This window comes from Gigantopelta aegis, chromosome 11, assembly GCF_016097555.1.
Source record: "Gigantopelta aegis isolate Gae_Host chromosome 11, Gae_host_genome, whole genome shotgun sequence".
In the NCBI taxonomy this organism is placed as follows: domain Eukaryota; kingdom Metazoa; phylum Mollusca; class Gastropoda; order Neomphalida; family Peltospiridae; genus Gigantopelta; species Gigantopelta aegis.
Genome location: NC_054709.1, coordinates 9790379 through 9807983, shown reverse-complemented (window position 1 = coordinate 9807983; position 17605 = coordinate 9790379). Strand labels below are relative to the sequence as shown.

Here is a 17605-nt window from a genome sequence, read left to right as displayed (position 1 = left end):
CCTAAATAAACTCTTCAGGAATCAAGACAACTTTTTCCAAAAACAGTTGGCGCGAATACATTTCGTGATAATTTTTGTTTTGTTTTGTTTTTTATTATTTATTTTGATTTTGGAAGCTCCTAAGATGCCATCACTTCTAAATTCTTGTAAAGAATTATTTGGTACTGACAACTTGTATGATATTCTTAATATTAGAAACACAGCTTCGCCACAAGAAGGTATTAATCATTGACTGTTATTGCATGTTTTTAATGTCAAACTTTTTAAAATGTTGACAAAATGATAGTTAACTAAACTTTTAAAGAAATGATTTGCTTAATTCTTTTGTGTTACGTTTTGATATATGTATTTCACCTAAATAACAGTAAAGATCTAATTTTAAAAAACAAACAAAAAAACAACCCAACAACAATAATTAAAATATTTAGTTTGTGGGGAGGGAATAGTTCATCAAGATTAACTCGAATGTAAGTGCACATCAATCATTTCAATGTGCACTTACATTCGAGTTAATCTTGATGAACTAGGGAGGGAATGGTTACCATAAATCATTAAATGCACATCATTCTGTCTTACAACCTGTCTACAACCCAAGATGCGGTCACCCGAAATATGCCAAAAACCCGTTTTTTTGCATATTTACAATCAAAAAACCTTTTCGCAATCAAAAAACCTCACAAAAACCATAATTCTGCCAAAATCGTATTCAATAAGGGTTTTTTATATACTTTATTGACAGTTTATCAATATTATATGATTTACAATTTATATGAAGCACAAATATTGTTGTCAGTCCTAAACATATGCATACGTTCGTTTCCGCCTTGTTTGTAAAATGCGGGACAGGACTGATTTTAGGGTCTGACTATTTACTCCCAAGATACCCAAAAATACACCAAGACACCACAATTATTACACGTATTGGATGAGCAGCTTTTGGGATTGTACTATACGAAATAATTAACGTGTGTTTCGAACAATAGCTATTGCTTTAGTGACGTTTTTTCTTTGGGAAAAGGTTTTTTGAGTGTAAATATACCAAAAACCCGCTTTACAATATTTACAATAAAAAACCCATTTCCCAATCAAAAAACCTCACAAATGCAGGACAGAACAGATTTTAGAGTTTATGAAGCTCCAATCACAATTAACAGGTGTGTTTCGAACAATAGCTATTGCTTTAGTGACGTTGTTTCTTTGGGAAAAGGTTTTTTGAGTGTAAATATTGTAAAGCGGGTTTTTGGTATATTTACACTCAAAAAACCCATTTCCCAATCAAAAAACCTCACAAAAGCGGGACAGAACAGATTTTAGAGTTTATGAAGCTCCAATCACAATTAACAGGTGTGTTTCGAACAATAGCTATTGCTTTAGTGACGTTGTTTCTTTGGGAAAAGGTTTTTTGAGTGTAAATATTGTAAAGCGGGTTTTTGGTATATTTACACTCAAAAAACCCATTTCCCAATCAAAAAACCTCACAAAAGCGGGACAGAACAGATTTTAGAGTTTATGAAGCTCCAATCATAATTAACACGTGTGTTTCGAACAATAGCTATTGCTTTAGTGATGTTTTTTCTTTGGGAAAAGGTTTTTTGAGTGTAAATATACCAAAAACCAGGTTTTTGGCATATTTCGGGTGACCCCCAAGATGTTTTTCCCATTCAAGTATATTCCCCTTCACCCAAATAAATGACTGATCAATGTATACAGGGCTCAGAAGTAACGCCATTGTGTAGGCTGTCTCAAGATGATACCACAATTACTGTTTAATGTTTTGAAATTGTGTAGCGATCTCTGAAACTTGCGTAGTGAATTGTGATGTAATTCTGAACAAAATGTTCCCATGCAGTACCACATAAAATGACATATTGAGTGGAGTTAAAAATTACTCCCCTTAAAACTAGTCTGAGGGGAGTGATGGGGAGAGAGAGCAATAGCTCCCTTTAAACCCGTTTTCCATGAATGCAAGTTTGTGCTAAATTTATCGATACATTTGATATACATATTATATTGACATAGTACCTTTACGATATACATGATTGCTTGCACTGGCATATAGCCGTTTTTCAGCGTGGTGACATCGTAACGCAAAGTATTCACGAGTGGCCTAAAAATACACTTTTAAAATGTCTATAGTAATTTGCTTGTGCTTGCAAAAACGCAGATCTATATGGAAAAGTACATTTCCGCAGATGGAAACACTCACAATAAATTACACGCTGAATCACGTTAATGGAAATCAGGTCTAAAACGTTGAGGTTTGGGGTACCAAATCACTGTACAGGGCTAGCTCTGGGTGAGCAGAACATTTCGCCAAATTATCTCAAAAATGCAAAACCTAGCTATTTCTCAACAAAATATCAATTATTACACAATTTTTTTTCGCCAAATTAAAATAAAATTCACCAAGTCTTAAAATTTGGCGAATTTGGCGAGTGGCAGAGCTAGTCCTGCTGTAACTTAAAATGTCACGAGGTATTGTTAAAGAAATATTCCCTTTCCCGTAACTCCAGAGCCCTCCCATAAAAAAACATAAAACACCAATAAATATGAAGCCATTTATTGCTAACACACAAGGCTGGACCGACTGACTGCTTCACGCAATCACTACTAAATAATACTTCACCATAATACAAAATAACTCTCCTAAGCTCAATGACACATGCTACAAACTGCACGTGCAGCATTAAAGGCATACTGTCACAGATTTAAGGACCCTATTTCTCTAAAAATGGATAATAAATAAAAATTACATTAATTGTTGGAAACCAAATCTAGCTATCACATCACCGTAACTGAACCATGATGGAGTGAAATCCATATCAACCCTCTTGGCAATTTTGGTTTTTGAATTATGGACTATTGCCATAATTCAATTATTTTTACAAAATGTCATTAATAAATGGAGTATGGTGGTTATGAAGATGGTTGAATAAAGTACATTTAGGGACAAATCAAATTATATTTGTTCAGGTAATACTTTGTTAGACCATTAAATAGGTCAGTGGCCTGTGACAATATGCCCTTAACTATACAACCCCTGCAATTAAGAAAACAAGCAGTGGGAAAACAATTCTAACATAGTCCACAGCAAAAAAAGTGCCGCAGAGAATGAAAAACTCCACGGCAATCTCCATAGCATCGCCGATTGCTGTGGGCAATTGCAGGGGTTGCTATACTGAAGCGCCACCTATGGGAACTACTCCCAAATCAAGAGAAAATAATTCCCGTCTAATTCTCTGCGATGAACCGACAGAAATTATATTTTTCTTAGAATCCTTTCATTAATTATATTATAGTGTGTTAGTGGGTTTTATCTTTGAAAATGTTTTGTTTTTAGTGAAAAAGGGTTACCACAAGACCTCTTTAAAATGTCACCCAGACCGAGTACTTGATGACGAGAAAGATGAGGCCACCAGAAAGTTCCAGACCCTGGGAAAGGTTTACAGTATTTTGTCGGACAAAGAAACGAGGTCAATATACGATGAAACAGGTGAGTATGCTTCTTGGAAATACAATTTGTACAATATGTTTTGTTTGCCCAGTGTTCACACAAATCTAGTTTTTCATAACCCTAATTTTGTTTGCACAAATGTTAATTTTAGAACATCATATACTATAGAATACTAAACAAGACCATTTATAAATGTCTAGTTTTACGTAACCCAAATTTTGTTTGTGCAAATGTTAATTTTAGGACATCATATACTATAGAATACTAAACAAGACCATTTATATCTAGTTTTGCACAACCCAATTTTTTTTGGTATAAATGTTAATTTTGCGACATCGTATACTATAGAATAAAACAAGTGCATTTTCAGTAATACATCATGAACAAAAAAATCGAGTGATGTACAATCAAAACGTACGAGTTATAAATGGTCTCTCACAGGAACGAGTGTAATATTTTATTTATTACACTGCGTACATCAATGAACAAACATCGGACAGAATTACTTCCAGTATAACTAAACGAGATATGGAAATGCACTGTCATAAGACTGGGGCAGTTGATGTCGTTTACTGAAATTAAACCATTCAGCAAGATGTGGGATGTAGCCCAGTGGTAGAGCACTCGTTTGATGCGCAGTCAGTCTGGGATTGATCCCCATCGGTGGGCCCATTGGGCTATTTTGTGCACCACGACTGGTATATCTAAGGCTGTGGTATGTGCTGTCCTCTCTGAGATGGTGCATATAAAAGACCTTGCTACTATTGGAAAAATGTAGCAGGTTTCCTTTCTAAGACTAAATGTCCAAAATTACCAAATGTTTGACATCCAATAGCCAATGATTAATAAATCAATGTGCTCTAGTGGTGTCATTAAACAAAAGAAACAATTTTTTTATTTCGCACCTTGATTTTTTAGCCTGTTGCAATGTTACAAACTTCATTTAGCAAAATAACATCACTTGATCTATAGTGTCCTGTCTACATATAGGAACACGTTTAGTATTTAAACATAAGATTTATTCATGTTGAAAAACACTTGTGTATAACGTAAACATGGAGGCAGCGCTACTTGGGTGGATGTTTCCTTTTCTCCTCTACACATGCGTGTCTCATAGGAGTACCGGGAGACAGACCACAATGTTCACTGTAAGTTCCAAGACACTACATGATCTAGCTGTAAATCAATGAAACTTGATGTGCTTAGGTGTTAGTGATTTCCCTAGAATTTAGTCAAGGCATGGTAGACCAAACACTTTTGGGACATTTTCACCATTTTCGGGGCACTTGTTTTTCATTAAAAATACACAAAAATTAATTAAAATAAACTTTAATGTAATTTATGTGTTTGCTTTAATAAATGAATGGCAAAAGATATAAAAGTCATATTTTATTAATTAATAATACATTTTTGGGTGTTTTCTTAAGGCAATTTTAGTATTAATTACTGGAAAAGGCTTGTTTAATCTCAGGGCAGCATGGCGCTGATTGAGGCAAGATGGTGCTAGACTATTGAGGCATTGTGCTGCACCATGCTAAAACAAGCTAGGGAAAACACTGTAATAATTGACTCTTTTTTTTAAATAACAGTTGATTTCTGCAATTTTTGACGTTTAATTTGGCGAAATGTTTTGCTCACCCAGAGCTAGCCCTGATTATTTAGTTTATTATTTATTTAATATTTAGGTGAGGTTGACGAGGAAGATGTTGTAGATCAGGACAGAGACTGGTACGACTATTGGCGTCTGCTGTTTTCAAAAGTCTCCGTCAAAGATATTGAGGCATATACACAGAAGTACAAAGGTATGTCAAAGATAATGAGATGTAGACACACAAGTACAAAGGTAGGTCAAAGATATTGAGACGTACACACAAGTACAAAGGTACGTCAAAGATATTGAGATGTATACACACAAGTACAAAGGTACGTCAAAGATATTGAGACGTAGACACACAAGTACAAAGGTACGTCAAAGATATTGAGACGTAGACACACAAGTACAAAGGTACGTCAAAGATATTGAGACGTAGACACACAAGTACAAAGGTACGTCAAAGAAATTGAGACGTAGACACACAAGTACAAAGGTAGGTCAAAGATATTGAGATGTAGACACACAAGTACAAAGGTAGGTCAAAGATATTGAGACGTAGACACACAAGTACAAAGGTACGTCACAGATATTGAGACGTAGACACACAAGTACAAAGGTAGGTCAAAGATATTGAGACGTATACACACAAGTACAAAGGTATGTCAAAGATATTGAGACGTAGACACACAAGTACAAAGGTATGACACACAAGTACAAAGGTATGTCAAAGATATTGAGATGTATACACACAAGTACAAAGGTATGTCAAAGATATTGAGATGTAGACACACCAGTACAAAGGTATGTCAAAGATATTGAGACGTAGACACACAAGTACAAGGGTATGTCAAAGATATTGAGACGTAGACACACAAGTACAAAGGTACGTCACAGATATTGAGACGTAGACACACAAGTACAAAGGTAGGTCAAAGATATTGAGACGTATACACACAAGTACAAAGGTATGTCAAAGATATTGAGACGTAGACACACAAGTACAAAGGTATGACACACAAGTACAAAGGTATGTCAAAGTAATTGAGATGTATACACACAAGTACAAAGGTATGACACACAAGTACAAAGGTATGTCAAAGTAATTGAGATGTATACACACAAGTACAAAGGTATGTCAAAGATATTGAGATGTAGACACACAAGTACAAAGGTATGTCAAAGATATTGAGACGTAGACACACAAGTACAAGGGTATGTCAAAGATATTGAGACGTAGACACACAAGTACAAAGGTACGTCAAAGAAATTGAGACGTAGACACACAAGTACAAAGGTAGGTCAAAGATATTGAGACGTAGACACACAAGTACAAAGGTAGGTCAAAGATATTGAGACGTAGACACACAAGTACAAAGGTACGTCACAGATATTGAGACGTAGACACACAAGTACAAAGGTAGGTCAAAGATATTGAGACGTATACACACAAGTACAAAGGTATGTCAAAGATATTGAGACGTAGACACACAAGTACAAAGGTATGACACACAAGTACAAAGGTATGTCAAAGATATTGAGATGTATACACACAAGTACAAAGGTATGTCAAAGATATTGAGATGTAGACACACAAGTACAAAGGTATGTCAAAGATATTGAGACGTAGACACACAAGTACAAGGGTATGTCAAAGATATTGAGACGTAGACACACAAGTACAAAGGTACGTCACAGATATTGAGACGTAGACACACAAGTACAAAGGTATGTCAAAGATATTGAGACGTATACACACAAGTACAAAGGTATGTCAAAGATATTGAGACGTAGACACACAAGTACAAAGGTATGACACACAAGTACAAAGGTATGTCAAAGATATTGAGATGTAGACACACAAGTACAAAGGTATGTCAAAGATATTGAGACGTAGACACACAAGTACAAAGGTATGTCAAAGATATTGAGACGTAGACACACAAGTACAAGGGTATGTCAAAGATATTGAGACGTAGACACACAAGTACAAGGGTATGTCAAAGATATTGAGACGTAGACACACAAGTACAAAGGTAGGTCACAGATATTGAGACGTAGACACACAAGTACAAGGGTATGTCAAAGATATTGAGACGTGGACACACAAGTACAAAGGTAGGTCAAAGATATTGAGATGTAGACACACAAGTACAAAGGTACGTCAAAGATATTGAGACGTAGACACACAAGTACAAAGGTATGACACACAAGTACAAAGGTATGTCAAAGATATTGAGATGTATACACACAAGTACAAAGGTATGTCAAAGATATTGAGACGTAGACACACAAGTACAAGGGTATGTCAAAGATATTGAGACGTAGACACACAAGTACAAAGATATGTCAAAGATATTGAGATGTATACACACAAGTACAAAGGTATGTCAAAGATATTGAGACGTATACACACAAGTACAAAGGTATGTCAAAGATATTGAGATGTGGACACACAAGTACAAGGGTATGTCAAAGATATTGAGACGTGGACACACAAGTACAAAGATATGTCAAAGATATTGAGACGTATACACACAAGTACAAAGATATGTCAAAGATATTGAGACGTATACACACAAGTACAAAGGTATGTCAAAGATATTGAGACGTATACACACAAGTACAAAGGTATGTCAAAGATATTGAGACGTGGACACACAAGTACAAGGGTATGTCAAAGATATTGAGATGTATACACACAAGTACAAAGGTATGTCAAAGATATTGAGAAGTAGACACACAAGTACAAGGGTATGTCAAAGATATTGAGACGTAGACACACAAGTACAAAGATATGTCAAAGATATTGAGACGTATACACACAAGTACAAAGGTATGTCAAAGATATTGAGACGTATACACACAAGTACAAAGGTATGTCAAAGATATTGAGACGTATACACACAAGTACAAAGGTATGTCAAAGATATTGAGACGTGGACACACAAGTACAAGGGTATGTCAAAGATATTGAGACGTGGACACACAAGTACAAAGATATGTCAAAGATATTGAGACGTATACACACAAGTACAAAGATATGTCAAAGATATTGAGACGTATACACACAAGTACAAAGGTATGTCAAAGATATTGAGACGTATACACACAAGTACAAAGGTATGTCAAAGATATTGAGACGTGGACACACAAGTACAAGGGTATGTCAAAGATATTGAGACGTGGACACACAAGTACAGGGTATGTCAAAGATATTGAGACGTAGACACACAAGTACAAGGGTATGTCAAAGATATTGAGACGTAGACACACAAGTACAAGGGTATGTCAAAGATATTGAGACGTAGACACACAAGTACAAGGGTATGTCAAAGATATTGAGACGTAGACACACAAGTACAAGGGTATGTCAAAGATATTGAGACGTAGACACACAAGTACAACGTTATGTCAAAGATATTGAGACGTATACACACAAGTACAAAGGTATGTCAAAGATATTGAGACGTAGACACACAATTACAAAGTTAAGTCAAAGATATTGAGATGTAGACACACAAGTACAAGGGTATGTCAAAGATATTGAGACATAGACACACAAGTACAAGGGTATGTCAAAGATATTGAGATGTAGACAAGTACAAGGGTATGTCAAAGATATTGAGATGTAGACACACAAGTACAAAGTTAAGTCTAACATACCCTAGATTAAAAACTTTTTCTTTCTTTTTTCTTAGACTGTTTGTCAAAATTACCAAATGTTTGACATCCAATGGCCAATTATTAATAAATCAATGTGCTCTAGTGGTGTTGTTGAACAAAACAAACTTTTTTCCTTCCCCCAGGGTCGATGGAGGAGCTACAGGATTTGAAAGCTGCGTACTTGGAGTGTGAAGGAGACATGGGTAGGATTCTTGACGGTGTGCTGTGTACAACGGCTGATGATGAACCACGATTTGTCGACATTTTGAAAGACTTGATATGCAAGAAAGAGTTGCCAGATTTTAAGAATTTTTCAAAAGAATCAAAAACCAAAAAGAAAGCAAGGCAGAAAAAAGTAGGATTTTTGTGTGTCTGTCTGTCTGTCTCTCTCCCTCCCTTTAACCCTACATCCCTCCCTCTGTCTCTCTCTCTCTCTCTCTACCGGCCTCGGTGGCGTCGTGGCAGGCCATCGGTCTACAGGCTGGTAGGTACTGGGTTCGGATCCCAGTCGAGGCATGGGATTTTTAATCCAGATACCGACTCCAAACCCTGAGTGAGTGCTCCGCAAGGCTCAATGGGTAGGTGTAAACCACTTGCACTGACCAGTGATCCATAACTGGTTCAACAAAGGCCATGGTTTGTGCTATCCTGCCTGTGGGAAGCGCAAATAAAAGATCCCTTGTTGCTAATCGGAAGAGTAGCCCATGTAGTGGCGACAGCGGGTTTCCTCTCAAAATCTGTGTGGTCCTTAACCATATGTCTGACGCCATATAACCGTAAATAAAATGTGTTGAGTGCGTCGTTAAATAAAACATTTCTTTCTTTCTCTCTCTCTCTCTCTCTCTCTCTCTCTCTCTCTCTCTCTCTCTCTCTCTCTCTCTCTCTCTCTGTTGTTAAATAGATATTTTCAAATCTCTGATGTTATTTCCATTATACTAAAAAGGTTTTCAAACAGCTCAGTAATAGTATTTACATGAAGTACACTTGTCCAGGGTTCAAGCTAGGCTAGAAAAACAGGGAGGTGTGACTTCTCTCTCTAGACACATTAGGGAGAAGTGAGGTTTGGTGCAGGAGAAATGGGAAAGAGTTAACCGTACCCCTCTATATCAAAGGCTCTAAGACTAACCCTAACCCTAACCCTAACCACTGAAATGGGTGGATGAAACAGGTCGGACTCATGCTGAGAAATGAGACATCTGATTTAAAAAGAAGTCTGATTTAAATCTTTGGAAAACAACTTTTGTTTTAGGTACCACTTCCACTTGAACCCAGCCAACTTTGAAAAGATATAATCAAGCCATAATCCTTCCCACAGGGAATGCCTTTTTTCTTACTATTAAATTTTACTACAAGTTATTTATTTCTGAGACCATTTGTTTTCTAAATTGTACACAAAAATAATATTTTTGTTTTTATTTCCAAAACGCTTTTACTTTTCTTTTTACGTTAAACCAAACTGAAAATATTTACAAAAAACATTTTGGTAGGACGATGGGACGAACTATACATGTATCTGTGTGCATCGATATTCAGTTTGTAATAAAAGACAGTCTTATGTGGGCTCGTGCCACAAGTGGTAAAATTATTTAACAAAAGTTTTGTCCTGAGGTTTGTTTACGCTTGTGGCCCACTACCTCTAGTCTCATACCCCTATTTACATAGGTTTGTAATCTTTACTGTACATGTAATTATGTACAGTCGTTTACCATGTCCACATCAATTAATTTAGTTGGTGTATAAGTTTACAAGAACTGTGTTTATTGTCAATGTCTAATCACAAAGGTAAAACGGTGTGTTTTTGCAGCTATTCATACAGCTGGTCACATGATCTTCTTTCACGTGACCAGCTAGTGATAGGCAGCCATTTCTGGAGTACTCTGTCGTAGACACAAAGTCTATTAATTAACTGAATGGCGTAACAAGGAGATTTCTGTTTGTTGTCATTAAAAACATTCTGATGAGGCTCACAGAGAAACAAAGGCCTATTAATGATCTTTAAACTGACTCCTTTATGTTTGAAAGCAATGATTCTTGAAAAGTCGGCAACATTGAACATTATTTTTGACAAGTTATTTTTGTTTGCGATTTATTTATTCATTTCCCTTGCATTTATAAAACAGTACATAACAAATGAAGAATGGCAATAAAATATTGCAAGTTGACGTAAATAACCGAGTCCACTGGCCGATTGCAAAATGTGGTCACGTGATCTTTGGACAAAATGGAGGCGAAATGTACCAATATTTTCGAGGGGAAAAAAGGCAGAATCTTTGTGATTTTTTTTTTCTTCAAAAGAAGGCGACTTAGAACTTCGCCATGGATGAAAAGTTAGGCGAAGTTTAGTATGAAAGGGCAATTATTAATAATTGCCCACATCACCCCCTTGCATAATCCCTGCTGTCTATACACTTAAAAAACCTAAATGTTGATAGAAATATCCCGTGTAAAATAACTATGGCACTACAATTGCAGTAGTTGCGATATGAACTGTTGTAGGTCAGGAACTTTACCAATGGCAGTGTTTTTCCACTGGATACAAATTATGGTCATTGGTTGAACAGGGATAATTTTTGTATTTATATGTCTTACAAAAGTTAGTGGTTTAAAATTACTGTACATAGACAGTTTACACCTACCCATTGAGCCTTGCAGAGCACTCACTCAGGGTTTGGAGTCGGTATCTGGATTAAAAATCCCATGCCTCGACTGGGATCCGAACCCAGTACCTACCAGCCTGTAGACTGATGGCCTAACCACAACGCCACCGAGGCCGGTACAGCAGAAATATTACCATAGGTAATAAATGCTTAAGATTGAGCCTTGAAGATGAAATAAGACTTTATGATTCTTAAACATTTGTTTGATAAATAATAGCCATAAAAAAATGTTTTGAGTTTATCGTTTAAAGGGACATACCCTAGTTTTTAAAAACTAAGGCATATGTTTTACTATTATAGCCGTTTTTGATAACTAAAGTCATACTTTACTTACATTTTACGGTTTAGGTTATCAATTTCCATACATTCGAAGTGTTTTTGGTCATCCTGGTATTTTTAATATCACAAAATGAGTTTTATAAAAACGCACGTGCATCTGAGAAGTAACAGTTATGGAGTTGAGTTTTAGTCTATTTTTAGAGGGTATTTCACCATTTCAAAGTCGCAGACTCATGTTTCACTCAATTGTAACTTGATCCAAATGTGTTACAGGTTTGTAGATTAACTAAACTTAGTGTTAATTTTCACGGGTTGAAACTAGGGTCTGTCTCTTTAACATCCCTTGTATTGTGGTCAAACATTACAGACTAACCCTTTTGAATATAGGTATGAAGAGATAGTAGCTCAGACAAAAATATTACCTGACAATATATTTAATATCAGACAGACAGACAGACTGAGAATGCTATTGAAAGATAGCAGTTCTATAATTGTCACACCAGGAGAGAATAATAATAGATCTAAGTAATAGTTGAGAAGGAGCACATTTTAAAACATGTTTGGCTCTTAGGATGTTTGGACCAGTCCACAAGGTGGAGGTGGTAAATGCACAAGGGTGAGAGGTCAGGTTAATGTAGATTATCCAAGTGCTTTTGTTCAGGCTGGTGTTTTTAATGTCACAAAATGCATTTCTCATATTTTTAAAAACGCACGTGCGTCTGAGAAGTAACAGTTATGGAGTCGACTTTTAGTCTATTTTCAGAGGGTATTTTACCATTTCATAGTCAGACTCATGTTTCACTCAATTGTAACTTTATCCAAATGTGTTACGGGTTTGTAGATTGACTAAACTTAGTGTTAATTTTCACGGGTTGAAACTAGGGTCTGTCCCTTTAATAAAACATTGCTTCTTTCTCTCGTGTCATTCAACCTTTCATTCATTGTACACGTGGGGTGGGACGTAGCTCAGTGATACAGTGCTCACCTGATGTGCGATAGATTTAGGCTCGATCCCTGTCTGTGAGCCCATTGGGCTATTTGTCGTTCCAGCCAGTGCTCCACAACTAGTGTAACAAAGGCTGTGGTATGTACTATCCTTTCTGTGGGATGGTGCATATAAAAGATCCCTTGCTACTAATGGAAAATATGTAGCAGGTTTCCTCTCTAAGACTATATGTCAAAATTACCAAATGTTTGACATCCAATAGCCGATGATTAATAAATCAATTTGTTCTAGTGGTGTCATTAAACAAAACAAACTTTCATTCGGGGGCCTGAACTTTTTTCCCAATCTCATCAGATATGGGACCATGGCGAAATCCTGGATAAATCCCTGTAATGGTTTTGTCATTCAGATTAGTTTTTTGCTTTTCTACTTCACCTGACCTCAAACAAAATGCATATTCCCCTAAGGATATTAGTCTGGTCCAAATATCCCAAGACCAAAAATCTTCCAATGAGTCTCAACTTCCTGTTCTGGGGAAAGAAAGAAGTTAGTCCAGGGATTCTAGATTATGTTAGCCCCACTCCCATGGCTAGTGATATTCAATGTTGGGCTAGTAAATACTAATATTGCCATATCCAACGGCTAGTGAATTATTTTTGGGGGGGGGGGGGGGGGGGGGGGGGACAAATGCTGCATTTAAGTATAAATTTATAAATATGAATATCCTGCCCCCACCCCCACCCCCACCCCTCAATCTTAGTGTTTTTAATCTCTATCTTCCTCTTTAGGTAGCATATCCGATTATTACTATTAGTAAAATTGTAGTTAGTAAAGTAGGGCTAGTGAATTTTTAATTGTGGCTAGTAAATTGTTAAAATCACTGATCCCATGGCTAGTGGAGTTCTACAATTCTACAAGCCATGTAGTCATGTGACCAGAACAGGAAGTAGAGAACTCGTTGGAGGAGTGTAGCTATTCCATTGGCTGTTGGGATGTTAGGACCAGACTACTATCCCTAGGGGAATCAGAGCTAGCTCTGGGTGAGCAAAACAGTTCGCCAAATTATCTTTAAAAAATACAAAACCCAGAGTTATTTTCCAACAAAATAGCAATTATTACTTTAAAACATTTTTTTACCAAATTAAAATAAAAGTCGCCAATTATTCCTAAATTCGCAACTGGCGAATTTGGCAATTGGCAGTGCTAGCCCAGGAAATATGCATTTTGTTTGAGGTCAGGTAAAGTATTCTTAAAAGAGTAAACACTCCAAAGTTTTCTACATTAATTTAAAATTTTCTTTTTGTTTGTAGGCAGAATCTGAGGCAGATGAAGCGGAGAAAGCAGCAACCGAACTTGGTCTGAAGGATAAATCTTTGACGGCACTCATCAAAAACCGGCAGAAAACCCGGGAAGCAGCAGCCGATAACTTCTTCGCCCAGCTCGAGGCAAAGTATGCCGAACCGAAACCGAAAAAAGCTAAAACGGCAACAAAGAAAACGAAATCCAAGAAATGATGCCATCCTTGCAGTTAAGAAAATGTCTACGGCAAAAAACATGCCCTGGAAACAAAACAGTGAAAAAAAAGGCATGCCGTGGATAATTAAAAAACTCCACAGCATTGGTGATAGCAGGGGTTGTCATAGTGACCGTGAGTTTTTGACACATGATAAATTATGCATTGTTGGATATTCTGTATTTAAACTGGAGCAGTCGACAGTATTATCAATATTTTCACGATAATACCAACCGTACACTGCGGGCAGCAGGGCCAGCTCTGGGTGTACAAAATATTTTGCCAAATTATCTATTAAACTTAAAAAACATATCTGAAAGCTACCATTATTTTAAAGAAAATATCGATCATGGCATGAAATTATTTTGCCAAATTAAAATAAAATTCACCAGTTGGCAGAGCTAGCCAGGGTATGGGCTTTGTGTCAACTTATGCTTTTGAACACACACACACACCCCAATCTGCATATGGTTTTCCAGACTTTTATTCACACTGTCTTAAGATTCTGAGGTGAAATTTTGTGTCTAGTTTTATCATGTCGAATTACAAATTGAGTTAAATTCCATTGGAGATTTACTCATTTTTAACAGAGTTGTGTCCCTTGAACTTATGTTGTGAGATTCACTCTGCAAGTTTCAGAGATTAACTTCACAATACTAAAACATTAAATTGTGATTGCTAATATAAATAAATTAAGAAAAAAATACTTGTTAATCATTTGGTAATGTGCTCTTCTTCTGCATTCAAGCTATAGTTGACCATGCTTTAGATCTGGAGTCCGGTTATGGTGATAAAAAAACGCTCTCTCTGTCAAGTCGTCTTTGGAACCCCAAAGCTTGACAGCCAGTGTGAGATGCTCTTGAATGTGTAAGCTCAATCGTTCACCTTAGATATGAAGGGAAGGACTGATGTACGTTTTTAGGTGGGGGAAACTCGTTACCAAAAGGCAGTATGATTAGTACACCAGTGAGTTGATCATTGTAAATAGTTCCTGCACTTCAATGTCATGTTTACAGACAACATTTTCTTCGGTATCATGTCGTGAGATTCTCTCTGCAAGTTTCAGAGATTAACTTCACGATACTAAAACATTAAATTGTGATTGCTAATATAAATAAATTAAGAAAAAAAAATACTTGTTAATCATTTGGTAACTTTTATTTTATAGTGTCTAGCCGAATTGGCTTTATGAAACTGGTATTGAATTTTACTGGATAGAAATGTTGATGGTGGACATAGAATTGAAATACCGTCAAGGTACTAGATTCTGAATTTTACTTAGATTTGTATGATGCTTAATTTGATACAGATATGTTTGTAAGTGAATTTGGAACTTAATTTTATTATGATGAGATTTTAAAATATTTTAGTGATTTATTTTTGGATGGTGCTTTGTACTTGGTTTGTTTGATGCCTAATTATGTATTATGATTACGTATGGTGAATTTCGTACTAATTATTATTAATTGATATTAATTGTTTGATGATGAATTTGGTATTGAATTTTACATTATTTGTTTGATGGTGAATTATTTTGTAAACATTTTTTAATTTCTTTATGGTATAGAATTTCACTTTTAAATATTTAATAACTGTGCATATATTATCATAGTAAATAGCATATCAAATTACATTTAGTGTAATTAATATTAACATCAGTCAATAACAGTTGGGGGAATCCTTTTAGCGAGTTGGATACTTTATCAGGAGTGGCAAAGGTACATGTAATGTTGAATTCTGAAAACAAGTCAAATTTGAATTTTTGGTGATCAGTCTGCTTTAATAAGAGAAATTACCTTTTCCTTCAAAACAAGGGTTTCCTTCAAAACAAGGGCACCTTTTCCTTCAAAACAAGGTTACCTTTTCCTTCAAAACAAGGGGCAATAATAGACAACTTACTTTCTATCACGTTTTCTCAGACCAAAATAATTTCACTCTGGTGCCTTGGGCTGTAACATATATACAATCTGTTGGAAATGGATTCATATTATCATATAGTATTACACGCTGTTTCTATAATATATACATAGTTATTAAATGTTGACAAGTGTACACAGACCTTTTATCAACCCTGTGTATTTAGTACTGAACGTAAGATACATGTATTCACTAATTATATACACACTATATTTTGTCATACACATATATACGACAGGGGTGGAAATACTGCCATCCTGACTAGTTTTAGCCAGTAACCATTGCCGTGGGCCAGGAGATTTCTTTCCTATCGGACCGCCAATAATTATACGTTTATATGCACGCATTAGTTTTAGTGAATCATGTTTAGTCCAACAGGTCTCGATTCAGACTGGTAGACTTTGTTGCTTGCCAGACCGATTTCCGGCAGGAATTTCAGCCAGTTTCACCCCTGTATGGTATAGCTAGTACTAGTTTATAATACGTGTAGTACTGAATTTACGTGATTCAGTCCACATTGCGAGAAGAAAAAAACACACAATGTAATCATGTATATGGTAACTATTCATGGTCGTTACCATTAATTTAAAAACAAACTTATTTTGAATGTTGATTTCGGTTTATTCATTGTATATCTTTGTTGCTTGATGTAATATAGAACTTAATTTAATTAAATGTTGATTTCGGTTTATTCATTGTATATCTTTGTTGCTTGATGTAATATAGAACTTAATTTAATTAAATGTTGACAACAAAGTAAATACAGAGGGACATATAAATTACCTTTCTTCCTGCCCACCATCTTTAGCCCCATCCATATTCCTGTCTTTCCCTCCTTCCCTCTTCTGTCTCTCTCTCCATCTGTCTCTCTCTCCATCTGTCTATCTTTCTCTCCCCCCCTCAATTTTTCATGTATGTGTATATATATATATAGGAGTAAATAAATTCCTTTGTACATCGGAGTAAACCAATATATTTCTTTGTACTTTAGTTTCAATCTTTTGTTTTGTGTTGGAACGTGAGTAAATGTATTTCTTTGTACTTTGGTCTCAGTGTTTTGTGTTGGAAGTCAATATATTCCATTGTACTTGGGTACGAGTAAACAAATATTCCTTTGTATTTGGGTTTCAGTGTCACTGCCATGTCAGGAAATAATGGGCCACCAGCGGGGATCGATCCTAAACCGACCACGCATCAAGTGAGCGCTTTACCACTGAGATATGTCCCACCCCCTCTATATGGTGTCGGGCGGGACGTAGCCAAGTGGTAAAGTGTTCGCTTGATGCGCAATCGGTCCAGGATCGATCCCCGTCGGTGGACCCATTGGGCTATTTCTCGTTCCAGCCAGTGCTCCACAACTGGTGTAACAAAGGCCATGGTATGTACTATGCTGTCTGTGGGATGGTGCATATAAAAGATCCCTTGCTGCTAATCAAAAAGAGTAGTCCATGAAGTAGCGACAGCTGGTTTCCTCTCTTAATATCTGTGTGGTCCTTAACTATATGTCCGACGCCATATAACTGTAAATAAAATGTGTTGAGTGTGTCATTAAATAAAATATTTCCTTCCTTCCTTCCTCTAT

At 36.2% G+C, this 17605-nt stretch overlaps 1 protein-coding gene across 1 annotated transcript; it reads left to right on the top strand.

Annotated features, from left to right (window-relative positions):
- Positions 1 to 33: 33 nt before the first annotated feature.
- Positions 34 to 17064, top strand: LOC121385294 (dnaJ homolog subfamily C member 9-like). Its single transcript, XM_041515914.1, has 5 exons — positions 34 to 218; positions 3341 to 3493; positions 5140 to 5256; positions 8855 to 9066; positions 13904 to 17064. The coding sequence occupies exons 1-5, from the start codon at positions 125 to 127 to the stop codon at positions 14105 to 14107; spliced, it is 780 nt and encodes a 259-aa protein (XP_041371848.1). The 5' UTR covers positions 34 to 124; the 3' UTR covers positions 14108 to 17064.
- The last annotated feature ends 541 nt before the right edge of the window (positions 17065 to 17605 follow it).

Bases quoted from the DNA above. Each gene is read 5' to 3' on its own strand.
- LOC121385294 (XM_041515914.1), top strand. From the start codon at position 125: ATGCCATCACTTCTAAATTCTTGTAAAGAATTATTTGGTACTGACAAC. The intron at 219-3,340 runs GTATTAATCATT...TTTTGTTTTTAG, and splicing joins CACAGCTTCGCCACAAGAAG to TGAAAAAGGGTTACCACAAG. The intron at 3,494-5,139 runs GTGAGTATGCTT...TTTAATATTTAG, and splicing joins GTCAATATACGATGAAACAG to GTGAGGTTGACGAGGAAGAT.